At 35.9% G+C, this 21144-nt stretch overlaps 1 protein-coding gene across 6 annotated transcripts in view; it reads left to right on the top strand.

Moving 5' to 3' along the window:
* LOC123319500 (disks large 1 tumor suppressor protein) overlaps positions 1-21144 on the top strand; it is a 693102-nt gene that overhangs the window by 281923 nt on the left and 390035 nt on the right. Inside the window, exon 1 of one of the 6 annotated variants that reach the window (XM_044906520.1) lies at positions 11044-11148. The exons of the other annotated variants lie outside the window; for them this stretch is intronic. Within the exon in view, the coding sequence (XP_044762455.1) occupies positions 11059-11148 (90 nt within the window). The 5' untranslated portion in view covers positions 11044-11058. Of the gene's footprint in view, positions 1-11043; positions 11149-21144 lie in introns of those variants that run through there. 6 annotated transcript variants of the gene reach the window in all.

The following is a 21144-nucleotide window of genomic DNA, read 5'->3' as shown; positions in this document are numbered from 1 at the left end:
TGAATGATAAATACAAATAATTCATGAAATATCGAAATTATTCATGGAATTTCACTTTCTTTCTGTGGTTTCCGAAAGTCACAAAATAATCAAGCAGCCCTTTTCCATAATTTCAAAATTTTCTTCGATAACTTCGAAAGTTTTCATGAGGAAGTTTCGAACCAAGGTCTGATTACCGTTTAAATTGCCATCAAATCAGCTTACGATGCGAAGATATACTGGGTGTGTCATTTGAAATGAGAAATTATTCATTTCCGGTATAACCGAAAGTTGCTGCAGAGGTATGAAAATTCTAGGGAGGAAGTTCATTGTCGAAAATACCAACATGCAAATTTTCAGCACAAAATTGTGATTGGTTCTCCATAAACGTCCAATAGGCCATTGCGGTGAATCACTGACTCAAGAGAAAATCTGAAGAAAAACGGATTTCTTTCGATTCACATTCCATTTTAATCAGCAAATGCGAAGAAAGGAAGATTTTCTGATCACTTCCAATGCCAGTAAGACACGAATCAAGTATTCTCGGAGAAGCAGTCCTCATTTTAATTTCAAATGCAATCTCGGTTTCCTTCGGACCTAGATTAGCTCGAAGCATATCCTGAATGAAAAATAGAATTAGGTGGACATGCATTACCGTTGTAGCCCGGATTAAAGTGAATGTTTATTTCCTGTGTTCTAATTCGCCAAATTGCGCAGACGACAAGCATGTTCAAGACATTGAGTCATTACGTTGGCGGAGAAAGTTTTTGTTCGAAACTGCGTCAGATGCATTCGATAAGATTAGATGGGAACGATTCATAGCACGATCCATTACTCGAACATCAAAATAACTCTGAAACTGGCATCATGATATAATGGGGGATTTTTTAAAATTCCATTATTTGCATGTGTGATTTCGTGCGTTGTATTGATGCAAAATGGCCTTAAAAGTGGTCTCTTCTTCTTCTTACTCATCTACGTGCGGCACCCCACCGGGCTGAACTGAGGCCTCGTGACCCATTGTTCATTTGCTTGTATACTCCATTCGCATTTATTTTAGCAGTCGGTTGGCCATGAAATAATTTTCACAAGTTTTTCTAACTAGAACAGAGTAAGGTTGGCACTCATGAAATGTCGTTAATGTCATAACGCCGTTGCCACAACTAATATCAATTTTTAGTACGAAAATGCCGAAAGTGATTGAAAAAGGAGGAAAGGTTTCAGAAAGTGCATTTAGAATTCAGGTCCGCTCATTCAAATAGTTATACCCTGATATTCTAAAATCCACAATACGTCAGACGGTAGCGAACATATTCACTGTAAGAGAATTTATATAATATGTATTTCATCTTAATCTAAACGACTTATATTTCAGCTGAATATTTCCATAATCAGAAAGATTGTGAATGAAGAGGATGATAAAGAATTTCCTTCTATTGGGAGACCCAAAAAAATGGTGGCATTTGAGAATTTTATGTTTGAGTGAATTAATGCGAAAAGTTTACTAGAGGATTTTCGATTAATGTCATCGTAGAATAAGTTCCCGGAAATTGATTTTTCAATTTTTCATTTGACTTGCCCTTTACATTGTAAATGTTTTAAGATACTAATAAATACCTAATGATTATCATTATATCAATGTATTAAGACGAACAGCCACAAATACGCGCCAGTTGTACTGTTAATTGTTTATTCACGTGAAATTTTTGTTCGAAGGTGAAGTTCATCTTAACTTGAAACTTCCTTTAATTCCTCTTACTTATATTGATGCAAGATGATTTTTGTTGAAGAATTTAACATTCTTGTAATTATCTGTTAATTACTTCGGGAGATACCTATTTCCAACCACTGCATCATATACATAGGTATGCATTTCATCTTAGGGTTAATATTTTTGAAATCTACAACTGATGTTACGTAATCAAACTTTAGCCAAAGAAGATAACGAACATTAACTCTCCACAAGCTAGTTCATATTGTAATATTATACTGATCTCTTGTATTTTCCATGCAAATAACTGGATTTGGTATGCCTTCAATCAGTTTGTATAAACTTCAATTATGTTCGTCACATATTTTCCGAAGAGATTCGACATTGTGATAAAATACGTAATAACAGAAACTTTTACGTAGAACGGGCAACATAGCTTTGATTTGAAACCCAAAAATGTTTTGACAAGCTTCATAACCCCACATTTTCGTACTATACAGAGTGAAATGTGTCAAATTTCCATGGCCAACCGAGTGCTAAAATAAAAGTGAGTGGAGTATAGAGAGACACTCAAACCCTCAGATACGCTGACAGAAACGCCACAAGTCGACAGAAAGTTGTCCCTCTCACCATAGGAATCGTGGGTGTTGTGTTTCCTAGATGTGCCATCCTTAACCCCTCAAGATTGCTTCAGATGAACAGAATGTGTTCAACAGTTTCATCAGTGCTCCTGCACCAGCGGCACAGGGAACAGCCAGTCAGTTCCATTATATTGTGTTTATTAAACAAATGGCCAGTCATTGCTCCAGTCCAGACTCAGCTCTTTCCTCTCAAGAGCCAGGAGTTTTTTGACCTCAGGCACAGAGGACGGTCTCTCAATCAGAAGCCACTTACACGCTAGTAGCTGGCCCATCTAGCAAGCAATGAAGAAGATTTACGGCTAGTCGGAACATACGAGGAAAACAATAAGAGTTGGCGAGCCATGTCGGAGTAAAGTCGGTATGATTCATTGCTGGACCAATCTAGGAAGATTGGTCCAGCTGCTGACGTCTGAGTAGCCGATTGTACTCTCGAAGGTTTTTCCCAATGAAAAAATTTTTCCAAATTTTGGGGAACTCTGAGTGAATATACCACTCTGAAGTATTAATAAGTGCATAGTTGTATGGATAATTGCTGACATGAGTATGCCAATGAGAGGTGTTGGGATGAGATTCAGATTTGATGGAGGCTTGTTTAACCTGAAGCGCCTCAGAGCAAAAACCCGTACCAAGTTTATCACTAAACTTCAATATGCAGACGACTGTTCATATATCGCTAGCAGCTCAGAGGATCTACAGATAATGTTGGACTCCTATAAACATATATACGAAGCATTAGGCCTTAGACTCAATATCGACAAAACCAAAATCCTGGTAAGTCCGCCAGAAAGCCTTCAAACAGATATCAGCCTGGAGAATGAAACTCTAGAACAGGTCGAGCAGTTCAAATACTTGGAAGCTTCATAAATACTAGGGCTAACCTATACACAGAAATACAAAACCGTATCAATTCGGCATCACGGGCATTCTGGAAGCTAAAGGACAGAGTGTTTCAAAATCACGACCTCAATCTGAAGACCAAGACAGCTGTTTACAAAGCAGTGGTCCTCCCAACGCTTCTTTACGGAAGCGAAAGCTGGACGCCCTACAGGCGACATATTAAGCAGCTTGAGAAAACGCAACAACGTCATCTAAGACAGATAATGCACATTAGATGGTTCCACAAAGTTTCAAATGCAGAAGTCTTGCAACGCGCGAGTTGTACAACAATTGAGACTCAAGTAACGAGGGCCCGACTCAGATGGAGGGGCCGCATTCTGAGGATGCAAGACACAAGACTCCCCAAAATAGCTCTATATGGCGAATTCACTGAGGGAGCCCGGAAACCAGGAGGCCAGTATAAGCGGTTTAAGGATACACTACATCAATCCCTAAAATCAGTTGATGTCAATCATAACTGGGAACAACTAGCGTCGGACAGATCACAGTGGAGGTCTTTGGTAGACAGTTATAGTGGAGACTCGAGAAGGATACAGCGGCGGCCAGATCTGGTTGGTGACTATCCATGCCCGGAATGTGGTAGGATCTGTAGGTCACGGTTGGGTCTCTACAGTCACAGGAGAGCACACAATCGCAATTAGCCCTGAAAAATTATAAGTCTGTTCGCACTTTTTTGTTTTTTTCTTTTTCTTTTTCTTTTTGTTTTTCGCCTTTTTTGGTCTTTTTGTAGATTCATCTTTTTGTTTGGTGAACAACTTGTTTTGGTGCAGACTCAATCTCAATGACCCAAATCGTTGCATCTTTCGGGATCGTAGTGAAACCAACAATTGTGTTTAATCACTTGTGATGCAGTTAAGATGCAAACTAAATTAGTGGGGTGGGTACCTTAATATGTGCCTAAAAGGAACCTTGAGGGAACACACGTTAACATCACAACGAATACTCAAGCGTTGGTTCACACAGCCAAGCTTCTCTGCTGACATGGCAATGCCTCAATAATATTATGCAAATGGATTGAGGCAATGGAGTAGTGGAAATTAAAGAGCCGATGGTCTCGCGAAAGGAGACCATGTATATTGTGCCCTCATTCTAGCTCGTTTCGTAGCTCTGCAGCTGGCATCCAGTTCCTGACTTCTGACTTCTGGATGACCGCGAAGAAGTTACCTTCTCGCTCCTACAAGTTTCTCATCCAAAGCATTTGTAACGACGTTTCCTCGGACATCTTGAGCGCCAGCAGTTCTATGAAGGGAAAATATAAAACCAACCCTGCTGGTAGCTCCTAGTCGAATACAAAGTTCCTTGTTATCTGGGGTGTGAGCGATATGTGTTCAAATTTTTATTCCTTGTTTCGTAATATGGAACTCAATAGGCACTATTAAACAACTGTTAGAATCCACCGATTTACAGGGATATAAACTAAGATCAGTCAAGCAAAAATTACAGTACAATAATTGGATTTACAAACAGTCTACTATACAACTAAAATGGTTTTTCTCAGAATGATATTCAAATAGTAATGAGAAGGCCGGCCAGGACATCATATTCTAGCTTGCAGTAGGGAATAGGACACGGGCACAATTGTTTACCGCTCTAGTGTCCGCTCCCAACGGGTTTGCACGCCGGCCAGGAAATCTAACTCTTAGCAGTGGTAGAACCCGAACAAGACGAGGGGTTGAATCTGAGGTTCCGTACGCAGTAGCAACAGAAATTCCAATTCATCGCAAATAGTAGATGCTGGCTCTGGTTTCGGTCTCATTTGACCTCGTCTGAGCAACAAATCTCCTTCGTCGACGAAATTCGCATGAGTTGCCGGCTCCTTTTATTCGATGTCAGTAGCGGAACAGCTCTGTTCCTATCGTAGCATGAGGATTCAGTAACGAAAAATGAAACAATCAATTTCATAACATGCACAATATATTAGGTAAATGAGTTTCTGTAAAGATTCCCAGACTGATAGTGGAATGATGACATACTGAAAACTGCATCAAATCAAGAAGATGACGATGTAATTCATGTTGACCTACCACGTATCTTTCAATTGCTCATAACGAACCTACACTTATAGTCTTCCCTAGGAAATATATTGATCTTGATCACGAATACGGAATAGGGTAATGCATTGTATCACGAGAAGCTCAGGCTTGCACTAACATGTTGATATCTAGCAGCCTTATCTTTGAAAATATTGTTTGAATCTGATAACATAACTTAAGCCCATAAAAAAGTTATTATTCATGTTCGAAAGGAAAAACTAAGTAGATGGTATAGGGATGTCAAATGAATAAATTCAACTTTGCGGAAATTCGGGTTTTCCCTTGCTTCAGCCACTATTGAGGTCAAAGAAACGCGTTTTAATGATAATCTATAAGAAAATTTAATATTCAGTTATATCTCACAAACGATAAGATCGTATGGAATGATTTTGGGGATATAGTTTTTCATTGATGTGATGAATCTTCTCCGACCACAAAATTCCACACACACACATCTTCCAACTCTCAAAAGTAACTGCATCTTCTGAAATTCTTTAGGGTCTTTACTCCTAGTCTCTGAAACGAAATCAATTGAAAAATTGAAATAATCGATTTGCTCCTGCTTAAATTCTTGCACAAATTTGTCAGGAGCAAATCCGATGGAAAAAATTGCTGCCCGACAATGAACGAAAAATGAAACTTTATGGTGAAACTTCGTAACGTTTCGGAGTCTCTATCAAACGAATTCTTAAAAATCTTCAGAATTGTGGTTTGTCAATAGACATTTGTCTCCGTGTATTGACAAATGTCAACTTAACTCATACCCTGACGAAAATGGAAAGGATTGAGGTATGAGTACACCCTAGCGACATCTGACAGGAAACGGGGACCAACTCAATTCAATTTCCTAACACTAATAGCGTTTTCTATTGGTAAAACTAGTGCAGTGCGAGTGCATATTTTGATGTCACTGGAATCATTCCAAAGGATATGAAGCTAGTTCTTTCAATGGAATTCACTGTAATAGTAAATTCCTAACTAGTGCTCATTGAGTGCATATTATAAAAATAGAGCATATATTTAAAGATATCCTAATTCATATTTGAGGTTCTGTGATCCAGTGCAGAACTAGTTTTACCAATAGAAAACGCTATAAGATTGAAGATTTTGGGTTTTAAATCAACGCTATGTTGCCCGTTCTACGTAAAAGCTTCTATTATTACGTATTTTTTCACAATGTCGAATCTCTTCGGAAAACATGTGACGAACATAATTGTTTATAACAAGTTTATACAAACTGATTGAAGGCATACCAAAATCCATTTATTTGCACGGAAAATACAAGAGATCAGGATAATATCATAATATGCAGTAGCTTGAAGAGAGTTTATGTTCGTTATCTTCTTTGGCTAAAGGTTAAATACGTTACATCAGTTGTAGATTTCGAAAATATTGAACCGAAGATGAAATGCAAATGATGCAGTGGTTGGGAATGGGTATCTCCCGAAGGATTAAACAGATAATTACAAGAAAGTTAAATTCTTCAACAAAAATCTTGCATCAATATAAGTAGAAGAAATTAAAGGAAGTTTCAAGTCAAGATGAACTTCACCTTTGAACAAAAATTTCACATGAATAAACAATTAACAGGATAACTGGCGCGTATTAGTGGAGGTTCATCTTAATACATTGATATAATAATAATAATAAGGTATTTATTAGTACCTTAAGACATTTACAATGTATAGGACAAGTCAAATGAAAAATAGAAATATCAATTTTCGGGAACTTATTCTACGATGACATTCATCGAAAATCCTGTAGTAAACTTTTCGCATTAATTTCCTCGAACATAAAGTTCTCAAATGCCACCACTTTTTTCGGTCCCCATTGGGAGAAGGAAATTATTTGTCATCCTCTTCATTCACAATATGTCTGATTGTGGAAATATTCAGCTGAAATATAAGTCGTTTAGATTCCTATGAAACATTATATTATATAAATTCTGTTACATTGAATAGGTTCGCTACCGTCTGACGTATTGTGGATTTTAGAATATCAGGGTATAATTATTTGAATGAGCGGACCTGAATTCTAAATAGCACTTCCTGAAACCCTGTCTCTTTTTTCAATCACTTTCGACATTTTAGTAACAAAAATTGATATTAGTTGTGGCAACGGCGTTATTACATTAACAGCATTTCATGAGTGCCAACCTTACTCCGTTCTAGTTACAAAAACTTGAGAAAATTATTTCATGGCCAACCGACTGCTAAAATAAATCTGAATGGAGTACCTATATCTACAATTGTGCATTACTCTCTACTCACTTTGTATATCGAAAATTAGTGGAAATTTTACATTTTGTTCAGAACATGAATAAACCAATTTACGAGCAAGTCAGAATTGAGTGCCTATAATGCTTTTAGCCCGCATGAAAGCTGGATTCCCGATACAATCCATTAATATCGAACCCTATGGGCAAATAAATCTTGCGCTTGCTACGACGCTGGCTGTGCTGTGACCCACTCATCGAGAAGAGATCCATATCAGCACTCTGTTCTAGGGCAGCAGCATATTTCAAGTGGAAGCGATGACGCCAGTATATTTTTCTAAGAACATTTTGAACATTCGATGGCTGAGAATCTCGATTGGCGGAATAAATATTAAGTGCAAACAACAGCGTATATGAGGCTGAAATGCCCCAGAGAAAATTTCACCTCTCATGCGGAAAAATGCTGAGATAAATGCAAAAATTTGTTGTTGCGTTTTGTGATTCATCGAACTAGATAACTTATGCTTGAGCCAGGAGATTCGTCCTTTAATTATACTGGGTGTTTCATCAGGAAACGGAAACACACTCTGACTGACTCAAAAGTGATACAGGCACAGGGTGTTTTTGAACTTTGCTCACTTCTTCCTGGGGTCATAACAAGATAAATATCCTGTACTTATATTTTTTTTCATATTGGAGACACATGTTTCTTATTCAATATTCAATAATAAGTCCTTTAATAACCTCAAGAAGAATCCAGGTAAGTAAGGATTCAAAAGATAAAGTACGTAAAAAACTAAGAAGGTTCAAGTTTCAGATCCGTAACTTCAAACACAAAAGGTTATGAGAAATTTTCGTAATCGTCAAAATCCCAATTTTTGTTTATAACTCAAAATCTAGAAATGATAGGCCGGTTCTGTTTTCAGATTTGGATTAGTCATGAAAGAAGAGCTAGAGAATATGTCATCCGTTTACTTCTAGCTGCTATAGTTCTCGAGATCCCCTCAGTAGACAACGAATTTTGCCCAGCCTGTATATTTTTCAGTTTCTTTAGTTAAGTATTGGATTTTCGTCAAGTATTGGCCACATTAATTCAATATTCAAATAGGTATAGAGCATTGAATAAGTATATTGGGATTTTTGCTGCGATTTATTTATATACCTGAAATAAGTAAAATCTTTCTACATGAAATTTTTTTGCATGGAATCTCCTCATATTGTCAAAATTCCATAGCCTACTTGACGACGAATTATTTTGAACCCACGATATTATTTGGCAAAAAATAATAGATACATTCAGTGTCAATAGTCCAGTCAATTACATAGGCATCTCTTATATGAAATTTACACATGAATAACTATACTTCACTCACATTTATTTTAGCAGTCGGTTGGCCATAAATACTTTTCTCAAGTTTTTGTAACTAGAACTGAGTAAGTTTGGCACTCATGAAATGTCGTTAATGTCATAACGCCGTTGCCACAACTAATATCAATTTTTATTACGAAAATGCCGAAAGTGATTGAAAAAAGAGACAGGGTTTCAGGTTGCTATTTAGAATTCAGGTCCGCTCATTCAAATAGTTATATCTACCCTGATATTTTAAAATCCACAATACGTCAGACGGTAGCGAACATATTCAATTGAGAGAATTTATATAATGTTTCATCTGAATCTAAACGACTTATATTTCAGCTGAATATTTCCACAATCAGAAAGATTGTGAATGAAGAGGATGACAAAGAATTTCCTTCTATTGAGAGACCCAAAAAAGTGGTGGCATTGGAGAATTTTATGTATGAGTGAATTAATGTGAAAAGTTTACTACAGGATTTCATCGTAGAATAAGTCCCGAAAATTGATTTTTCTATTTTTCATTTGATTTGTCCTATACATTGTAAATATCTTAAGGTACAAATAAATACCTAATTATTATTATTATATCAATGTATCAACAAGAACAGCCACAAATACGCGCCAGTTGTCCTGTTAATTGTTTATTTATGTGAAATTTTCGTTCAAAGTTGAAGTTTATCTCGACTTGAAACTTCCTTTAATTCCTTTTATTTATATTGATGCAAGATGATTTTTGTTGAAGAATTTAACATTCTTGTAATTTTCTGTTAATGCCTTCGGGAGATACCCATTCCCGACCACTGCTAGTACATATTGTGATATTATACTGATCTCTTGTATTTTCCATGCAAATAAGTGGATTTGGTATGCCTTCAATCAGTTCTTATGAACTTCAATTATGTTCGTCACGTATTTTCCGAAGAGATTCGACATTGTTGATAAAATACGTAATAACAGAAACCTTAACGTAGAACGGACAACATAGCGTTGATTTAAAACCCAAAACTGTTTTGACAAGCGTCATAACCCTACATTTTCGTACTATAAAGAGTGAAATGTATCAAATTTCCATGGCCAACCGAGTGCTAAAAGAAAAGTGAATGGAGTATACATAAAATTTCCGTCCGAATATGTGACACTTTGCGTACTTGACAGGAAAATATTTTCAAAGAGCGTGCACAAAATAGTACTTTTTTGCGAAAAAATAAAATCAATAAAAATCATATATGTGTTTTGGTCCTGCCAATTTATGGAAAAGTGAAATTATGACAAGAGTCATCATTGAAAGAGTTTCAAATCTATTTTTTTCTACTTCCGAAAAATGTTTAACCTGTGTGTGATTTGAGAATGAAGTTCATTTGAGAATAAACTATTTTCTGCTTCTGATTGCATTTGCCGTATCGGATTCTGTGAGGATTGTCCGACATATTATCAAAAGAAAAATAAACATAAACTTTTCATTCAAGGGTTATAAATAGCATTGACTATTAATTATATTAATTGAATTGAATACTCGCTCAAAGGTTATGGTGAGAGAAGAAGTTGAGGTTATTGAGTGAAATTTGCAGTGCTTTCGCATCGATATAGACCTGTGCATTTGGTAGATTCCATCTGAAATTTCCTAAAATAGTACACAGTTTTTATGGACCAATTTTTTGATTAAGATTGAGAAAATATTCTTCGATGGATATTAAGGTTTTTTATCGTTAAAAATTGTACGTTGACCTCGATAATATGCCAATTTCTTAAAAATGTTGAAAACAATTTCCCATAATGAATGGACAATATGCTTTCCATATATTGAAACATCGTCTGATTACTTTTTCATGTCCTACAATGTCCCACATCAATCTTCTTCATGCGTGACGACAGGGCACTTTCGGCAGTTTTTCAACTACCCCAAATTAAAATCTTGTTTGTCACATGCATTCGACATGTTGATTAAGCTAAAACAGTGGGTCGTAAAACAGCCATCATCGATCAGTCTGGACATAATGGATTAGCTCCCGGTTTCCGCATCGAAAAAAGGGAAAATCAGTTAAACCGCGAAACTTCCGTATTTATTTCCACGATCGATACACGTCATGAGATGAGGATATGCTTCTGCCCTCTAGGGGTCGGTTGGCGAAGTTCGGGAATCTAAGAAGAGAAGCCGCAGTTAACGCTATTTTTTAGTGAATGCTTGGACAAAGTATAGATGGCGGAAGCGTCAATAGACTCTGATAATGTGTTCTCTATGTCCAAGGAAGAGATTAGCACAGAGGACTGTAAGATTCGATTCTTATGTGGATACTTTTTCTCTTTCTGATGCCAAGGTAAGATGTAGCAATAAAGAACCATGAACAAAATGAATATCTTAGAGATTTTCAAGTATTGAAATCGAAACAAAATTTGATGCATTGTGAAAGTACCTCCCGTTCAAAAATTATTTTCAAATGAGGAATCCCAAAAAACTCAGAAACTGCCGAGTTTTTACGCAAGGTAGGTATGGCCCAGTGTTATACTGAGTGTGTCATATGAAATAAAAAAGCACTCGGATGTTTCCGGAAGTTGCAAAAGTCTGAAAATATTTCAGGGAGATCGTTAATTCTCGAAAACCACATCATGTGAATTTTCAGCACAAAATTGTGATTATCTTTCCATATCTTAGGCCATCGATATCGGGATATCGAACCTAATGTGTATTAAGTACTAAATGATATTAACAGTACGTATGCACTACTTTATACAGGGTGTTCTACAAGCTCTGTGACAAACATTGACAGAAGGTAGCTGTGATTCTTTTGAACATTTTTCTTCCTATGAAAGTAGGTCCGATTCGTTTTCGTTTAGAAGTTACAAGCATTTGAAATTTTTTTTTCATGTTTTGATTAAGTAGGCGGACAGAAAATATCGGTTTTTTAATTATTTATTTGACACTTGTTCCACTAAGGATGTTATCAACAATATCAATAATGCACATGTATGGGTACTTCAGAATCCATATAGCATTAGACAAAGACAATTTCAGCAACGTTTCAGTGTAAATGTTTGGGGATGATTGGATGCCAGTACATGTTTTAAATGATCGTTTGAATGCAGATTTGTATAAAATTTTTTGAAGCACAATCTTTTTGACTTCATTGATGGCTTAGAGCTCAACATTGTTTGAAATATATGGTATCAGCACGATGGTGCACTACCAAATAGAGGGAGGCAAGTAGCCAGTTGACTGAATAAATGGATAGGTCAAGGAGGACCAATATATGGCCACTTGGTTCGCCTGATCTAAATCCCCTAGATTTTCATTTATGGGGACATAAAAAGCAGCTTGTTTATCATGTTGAAATCCAATCTCATCAACAATTACTTGATAGAATTCAAGATCCAGCGAACCAACTACGAAACGAATCAAATCTGATCCGCCGAGTAACGTCATCTTTAGTTCGTCAATGTGAAGCTTGCATTCAAGCCGAAGGTGGACAATTTGAACAATTTTTACAGTCTCAAAATTCCCATTCTCAATCATAATAATATTATGATTTGAACATAAAAATATGATTTTTCAAATGCTTGTATCTTCTAAACAAGAACGAATCGGATATATGTTCATAGGAAAAAAAAAATAATGAGAATAAGCACAGATACCATCCGTCGAAGTTTGTCATTGAGCTTGTAGAACACCCTGTATTACTATCATCAAGAATACTGAAAAGTTCAATTCACCACCTCGCTGATATGGAAGACACAAGGCACTTCAGTCAAAGTTGCTCAATATCACTCTGGTTTAACTAATAGATGATTTGAATAGATATGACAAACTGCGATAAATAAGAGGATTACTCGGATTCCTAAAAACTTTTCGGAGCGTTCGGAAACAATATTAATTAATATTATTGTGATGGGGGACCACCCATGTACAGGCATTTATGCCTCCTTTGGGTCCTTCATTTATTGTAATTTTTGGAGGAATTTTGGTCAATAAAGTATAAGTATAATATTGGCAGACGATGAGTTCCTCTTCCTGATCGCAAAGTGTCGCTAGCGACTGGGACTAAAACGCCTGATACACCCGAGTCAGGCAACCCGCTCTTTTTTAACTGGCGAAAAATCCAACATGGCCTGAGAAATGTAGAAGTTCTAGTTAGAATTTCAAGTGAAGAGGTGATTTTGTGAAATGGCTATAATTCCATAGCAACACATTGTATCCAAAAAGTGGCACAACCTAAATACGTTCCGTTGTGTTGACTTATAAATCCACTCAGCATCAAAAAAACTTTGTGCAGCCCTCTACCAGACAATCTTCACCATAATCAGAAAATTTTTGTCTTGTTTAAATTCACAGTCTGTACAACAAGAGAAGACCGAAAAAAATTACCCTCTGTTAGTGTGAACCAGTCATCCTTAGCTGTCCAACTTCATGTGCAACTTAGTTTATTACAAAAATATTTAGGGTTTTTTATAAGTAGGTAATGATTGAAAAAATGAAAAATAAATGAATCACCCAGTTCTTGGTTGAGAAGAACGATAGACCCATAAAGAATATGTAATTTAGAAGCATCCCCCTTCTACACTAATTGTATGCGCATTTTCCAATTGATCACTCTGTACAATTGCATCCGTCAGTTTTTTTTTTTGGCAAATAAACTTTGATTTCGCGAAATCATTTGTCGATGAAAGATTGCAATGGAAACGCCGATAAAAAACGATGAGTTCAAATTCGAATCAGACCCTAATGGGTATTCAGTTCAAGAAACATTAGCGTCGATAAAAACGGCAGACCTAACTGAAGTTCCAACTTATATCCCGCGGAAATGTTAAATCGGATTGCCGTCTTAATAGGGATTATTCGATTTCTCCCGGCGAGGAGATCTCCTTCCGCCCCGATATTGGCCCCGTGTTCAGGGCATCGCCATCAATTTTTTGCACATTAGTCGCCTCATTCCAGTTCCGTGGAACTGAAAACTAATTAAATTACTTAATCCAATTAATTCCCCCGTTTTCGGGGAAGTTAGCGCAGCTTTTTACTATAGCCAGTTTTTGTAATCAACATGGTAACTATGATATAAGAACCTTCTCAATTCAGTAAACTTCTTGGCAGGCTTGCCTATAAATTACTATTACTTACATACTCTTCGCTGTTGTGTAATTCATCGCGTTGGAGCCAAAATTTTCATAAAATTGTTCATAGAAATTGCTTGTTATGGGACCTTCGATTGTGTCTGACAACAGGCAATTGGTCAGGGCTCCAACAAGCTCTTATGAAGGTTTCTCTTTCCTTGAAGGAACACATAAAAAATTCCGATATCTGTAGGTTCAAGTCCCGCTTTACTCGGTTCCTAGTCGCCCACATTTGTTTTCTGTGCATAGACGTCTCTATATTTGTGGTTGTGACAATGATAGTTCGATAGACCACTGAATTAAAGATTATAGAGTAGATGGGAAACGAAGCAATTTAAGTGATGTGAGCGCCATCTCGTGTTTCAAATGTGTTACTAAGACCGTGAGACTGGTTAAAATATTAATTTGAGGGCCATCTGCAAGAGCATATGAAATTGTGTAAGATTTAAGATGGCCATTTTGAACAAAGAGACCTTGAATGTTTTGATTCTCGTACCGCTTTCTGTTGATCTAACTCCTTTTATACTTTTTCAATTTCAAATTGGCGCTAATCAGAATCAAAATGACATTAGTCAAAATCAAAGTGTCAATATCAATTTCAAACTGGCATTAATCAGAAGCAAATTGGCAATAATCAATTTCAATCTGGCATTAGTCAATTGCAAATCGACAATAAACAAAATCAAATTTGGAATTATGAATTTGAATCTCCATTGAAATAAAATGAAAATAATTTTGATTGAATGATATACACAGTAAACAACTTAAAAATTTATTAAAACCATTCAAGGATAACGAATTCTCTCGAAAAATTTTTATCTTGCATATCCAATGCAGAAGGAAGGAATCTTTGGAAATGAGCCATGAATTTTGCACAATATGCAACCGTTACCTTGCCAATATTTTCATGAACGATATTCTCTAATCTCTGGAAATTCTGATTCTAACATTTCGTTTAATTCACAAAACAGAGACGGAAGATTACCACAATGAATCGTGCGTTTTTTTAATGAGTTATCATAAAACGAGACGATTTTAGACACGGATTGTGTTTCAGAATCAACGTTCATTACTGTCTATTTATTATTATTTATTTCATTTCGTGATCTATGCAAAGATTTGAGAGACTCCGAAAATACTTATTAGGTATACCTTCGAAGTGTTGCAATCAGAAAAAATCATAACTTTTGAACCAAAAAGACAGAGAAGAAGAGCTGGTAAGGTGTGTTGATCTGATCAGCTGATTCAGTTCGATTCGCGATTCGAACTTTGATGTTCGATTTTTACAGTAGTTGCAGTTTCATTTTGTTTATTTGTCAGTTTGAAATTGACAGATGCCAGTTTGAACTTGATAATTGCCAATTTGCTTCTGATTAATGCCAGTTTCAAAAAAGGAAAATGGAAATGTAAATATCAGAACATGTGACTCGGTCATTCATTGATTTTCATTTTCATTGCTCAGAAGTGGATAGAATTTTCAGGGCGTAAAGACAATGACTTCAGCAAACACTAGGTACTAACTACACCATGTGCAGTGAACATTTTACTGCAAGTCAATTGAGAACTGCTCATTCAATTAAATTGTTGTATGTAGGAAGCATCCCTTGCTTGAATGGCCCATTTAGGGGAAATTATGACCTTTATCCTTTCATTTAATAAGTCTCAAGTGCTTATCCTTAAATTTATTCCGAAATGCAAAGGTTTTATTATTATTTTAATTGTTTCATGAATTGCGAATAAAAATATAGTACATCATACAGTATATTTCATTGATATCAATTGATTCCAAACAATGTTCAGATGAGAACTAACATCCTGGTCACAAAATAAAATAATACTTTTATTTTGTCACTCAGGATGTTTATTTTCTGGTCTCAACAAAGTCGATACTGAAATTCAATACAAGGAATAGATTTCGAATTTTGCGCCCTTCAATGATAAAACAGAAAACTGTTATCGAACAGTTTTTCTGTGTTGACAGTACGTTTTCAGCGCCATCTCATAGTCAAAAGTGTTTTCACTGAACAAAATGTAGTCGGTTTTTGGTACAAGAGATGTGAGGGTGGTTCCTATCTTTCTGTTCTATAATTTTTGCACTGAATAATATCCACATGTGATTTATTATTATTTATTACTTGAGTCTTTTGTAGACCACTCGTGAATGATTGTTATTGATAATAATCAAGGAAAATAGATCGATTATCATCATTTCATTCAATATTCGTGAACAAAGTATTAGGGGAAAGTGGGGGAATTGGGAACACTTAATTTCAAACGCTGAAAAATTATACAAAAAATCACTAAAAATATTGAACTTCCATTGAAAACAGAACTTTGCTCATTTATGTACTAATAGGAAACAAAAAATTATAAAAAATCAACGTTTTCTAAAAAATATCAACGAAATCAAAAAATACTATCGTTTCTATTTACCCGACACCCTATGGGGTAATTGTGAACAGTCCCGGAGCAAATAAGAATAATTAAAAATGGCACATATTACACGTCTTGTTTCTCTTGCAGTACATTTTTCAGTTTACAGGTATCTCACATGATCCATTCCTCCATTGGTGCGGCTTCATACCTTACATAGCAAATTATGCAGAAAAATTCTTCTTTTCTGTGTAACCTGGGTTGAATTTCTCAGTCCTTTGCTTTTGGCGTGCCTTTTTGTACCCTTTCTTTGTTGGTTTTAGGTTCTTTATGTTAAATTTTTTCCTTTCTCAACATTTCTCTGTAGGTATTTGCCTTCTATGCTTTTTTCATGTTGATTTTTCATTAGTGAACTTGATAATATCTTGAATTCATTTTGTTTCAATTTTCGGAACAGAGTATTTAGTTTCATCTTAGCCTAATGTGAGCTTTTCGTTCCTTAAATCTTCCAACACACAGCAGGGATATTCAATTTTATATTTCGTTTCGGTCTTCTTTGTATAATTTCTTGGCATCTAGATACAACACATTCCAACGTTAAAATATTTCTTAACCATCAACCAGAGCAGCACAGAAGTAATTGGGAACGCAAGGGATATAAGGAACGTTCCCAATTACCCACCTGACATCGTTCCTAATTACCCCAAGTTATCAAAAGAATTAAAAATGGCTGGCATTCACTTACCCACTTTCTTTCAACTTCAAATCACGTAGGTTTTGGAAACACATAGTACCAGTACGAATCAACAAAATATGGCACCTCTAAACTTCAAAATATGAAAGTTACATCTATTATAACACACGAAAAAATTATAGCTGAAATGCGAAATCCATTCTTCCACTCACCGTAACAGGAAATATGCAACTTATCGCCGCAACTTTTGACTAAGCCCAGGGAATCGCAAGATGCATCCGTTGAAAATGTTGAAGACAGTGTCGCACATGAGGAAGTATTTTTTATCTAGCTGTTTCCAATTACCTACCCGCCGTTCCCAATTACCCCACTCTCCCCTATACATATTTTATGATTAATTTACAAACTATACATAGTTTGTAAATTAACAATACATCCACCAATGGTTTGGTGGAATAGGAAATCAGTTTGCCGATGAATCATTTCAATTCTTCGACAAGTCTCTGAAGCAAAACACTATAACTATTGTACAAAAAAAAGATACTGAAATATGAGACTAAATATAACAAAAGACATGCTTCCTTCTATTCAATATTTCATAGTGTATGTAAAGAAGATTCAGTAGCTTGAAAATCTCCACAATCATGTGTATTAAGAATGAAGAAAAAAATTGCCATTGTCAATGAGAGATCGATCAGTCAGTCCCTTCCGGATTTTTATGTGATTCTATTCCCATCAAAAGTCTGGAAAAGTGGCTCATAAATAACCGGTAATTCACGAAAAGCGACCGAATCATGGAGTTAACTACAATGAAGTTGATGCGGCATTGTCCTCATCTTTGTTTGAATTTTCTTTGGTCCTATCAGATACGGACTCACGAATTCAAGAGAGAAATAAGATCGCGAAACCTCATGAAAAGATATCACTGAAAAAATGTTATTGAAGGAACGAAAGTTTTTCAGATTTTACTGATTTTCGAGATTAATGGTGTTATCCTGCTTTCATTTGTAAGCCAATCTATAACTTTTCATAAGATTACAGGAAATTGCAATTTTGGACGTTTTTAGTGATATATTGTATACAGGAATCCGTAACTATTTACGATAAGTAGTTCAAAAGTAACACTGTAAAGAAGATAGTTATGGAAACATTTCCAGAATTGCATTATTTACTAATATCTCAATCTGACACTGACAGATCGATCATACGCTATAGATTTGTAACTTACGGATGAAAAGCAGAATACAACCATAAATGTTATACAGATAAATTCAGACTTTTTTTCATTTCAAATTTCGGCTTTTCCGTGAATAGCAAACAAATATTATCTTGCACAAAAAAGGTTTTCCCACATTTTTGGAAACTTAGACAATTCTCAGTTTGAATACCCATACAGGGCATCTGTATATAAATGCGAAGGACTTAAGGAGATGATTCATCGTGAAAATATGCAGTAAGCAGGGGTAGTTAATATAATTTTTTTTTCAGAATCGATCTCCCTTCCAAAATGCAGCCTTTGCTGAAAATTATCAATAAATCCGAAAGGGAAATTTGAGACCCAGAAAACTATTTATATTTAATTTCATCTTTGTAAGCACTATTCAATTGATCAATGAAATATAGGGTGTTCCATTTGAAAAAAAGCAACTTTGTGTTGCCACTCTGTACACAAATGGGTTAGTCGTATTGAATTAGCGAATTGTTGAGGACTGGTTTATGCAGAACAAAATTCGTTGTCTACTGAGGGGATCTCGAGAACTATAAGAGCTAGAAGAAAACGAAGGACACATTTCCTAACTCTTTTATTTGTTTCTCATTTGTAAACGTCAGTTTCCAAAAACACAATATTAATCAAGAAAGTTTATTTTATCAAGTCACTAACTTGTAAAACTGACAGTTAACTTGCAAAATTTTTACAAGTTAGTAGTAATATTTACATAAGAAAATTTTGTTATATGTTGAAAATCATGGTGCAATTGTTATTTCCAGTAACACAGATTTTGGATGATGAAAGAGTTAATACTGATGATGATGAACCATCTGTTGACTCAGAAACTGCTGAACTCGAGGACTGCAGAACATTTGTACTCTCCTTACTACCAAATAATTTGCTAGACATTTTGATTTTTTTGTTGACCGAATCATCGACATAACTCATCGCAATTTCGGTGCTCTTCCACCCTCCTGCACGCTTTAGTGCTAAAATATCTCCACCCGAATCCGCAATCATAGTGGCTCCAGTTCTGCGAAAAGAGTGGCCGGTGTATAGCTCTGGGTCTTTAAAACCTAAATATTTCGCTATTTGCTTTGGGACACCACCAATAGTGTGCTGGCCAGCATTAAGAGAAATGCACTTTCCATGTCGGTATGTCAAAAAAAATCTTAGGCTTTCTGTTCCAGGAGGCCGAAGATTTACATATTTTCTGTATAACATGCAGGGCTTGAAGCTGCAGCCATCATCGGTTATGGTGAATCTTCTTGTTGTTAAATTTTTTGTTTGCCGCAATGTCACAATAACGTATTTTCCCATATCTTCTACATCATTCATGTTTAAGGAGAGAATTGCGTCACATCGACAACATCCAAAAATCCCAAATATTGTTACAATTTTCGCCAGCAACCACTGGTCATCAGGAGCATGTAAAAGAAATTGTTCAGCCTTTCTTTACTTAATACCTTGGCCTTTTTTGACGTATAACGCTCATTTTTTCGTTTCAGAAACGCTATTACCTTTTGAAATCTGCAAATGACAACTAAACGTCATATTTTTCAATAATTTTTTTAAGGAAAACAAACCTGCGAACGGGGGCATTTTCTTTCATTTCCAAGCAGCTTTTCAGCATAGACCATTTTGCCCATAAAGTATTAGGGCTGAATCTAGCTGATAGTTGATTCAAGTAGACCACTGGTTCTTAACCGGTGGTCCGCGGACCACTGGTGGTCCCTGGAAGCATCCGAAGTGGTCCGCGAAGCCATCCGACAGGACATAGGGTTGAACCAGACTGAAGAGCACTTATTGATTTTAATTATTTTATATTAGTTTTCTAGAAAACTGCCACCAAAACGAAAATATGACGGCTTTCATATTGAACTGGGTTTCTTCAATAGAAAAAATAGGGAGACTAGACCCCAATGCTCCCTCTTTTCAAGGACATATTTATGCGAGCAGGGGTTTTCGATTCTACTGATAATTAAAAACAAGCATCGAAATCGGTTGGATGCCAGTGCCGACATGCCAGTTTGGCATTAAGTACCTAGCACTGAACCAAGTATTCATAAATTGGTGAAGAGTATGCAGTGAAAAAAAGCGCATTGAAATAATAAAGTTTCTGTTTATTTATCTGCTTAAAAATGCAAATATAAAATAATGTTGGCTCTGAATGATTGTTGGCGTGTTTCGTTCATTCAAATTTATAACTACAACAACCTTGTTTATTCATTTACAAAAATAGACATCTACGTACTTAGGCCCGTTTGCACCAATCCCCCTTAAAATCAGTACTTAACTTAGCGTAGTTTAAAGTTAATGAACGCTTAATTTTATTGTCAGTTGCACGATTGCGGCTTAACAGAATCTTAAGTAAGGGACCCTTAAGTTTTCATATCTAGTGATATTTCCGTTTTTTTATTTTGGTGCAACTTCATTCTAGTCTAATAAAGCCTTTTCATTGGTTGGCCGGTTGCCGATGATCGTTATCATTTCATTAACCTAACTTTATTATTTTGTCAGTCAGTGTCAAGTAAACTATTACACCAGGTAAGAAAATCAAATCATTAATGATGCCACAGATTCAATAATCAACAAAATGAAAACATTATTGAAGCCAACTGAGAAAACACTTCATAATTAAGTCGGAAATCGTTTCACGAATTGGGACTTGAATATTTCTGTGGCATCATTAATGATTTGATTTTCTTACCTGGTAATCTGATTAGAGATATGTACGTATTTGGACTTTTTGGAGATTTCTATCGATCAAGTGTTACCGCATGTTATTGGAAATACTGCAAACTATATCGAAGATAATTTAGATTGAGTTTCAGCGAGATTGAGGTCCTTCGCAATACGCTTTGTTTGTTCGACATCTTGATTAAAGATTTCTATGTCAGTGGATTGGAGGAAGGAAGCCACAGTCATGGTTGT

The sequence above is a fragment of the Coccinella septempunctata genome, chromosome 8 (assembly GCF_907165205.1).
Source record: "Coccinella septempunctata chromosome 8, icCocSept1.1, whole genome shotgun sequence".
Taxonomy (NCBI): Eukaryota; Metazoa; Arthropoda; class Insecta; order Coleoptera; family Coccinellidae; genus Coccinella; species Coccinella septempunctata.
Note: the sequence above shows the minus strand (reverse complement) of the source record. Positions and strands in the feature narration are given on the sequence as shown.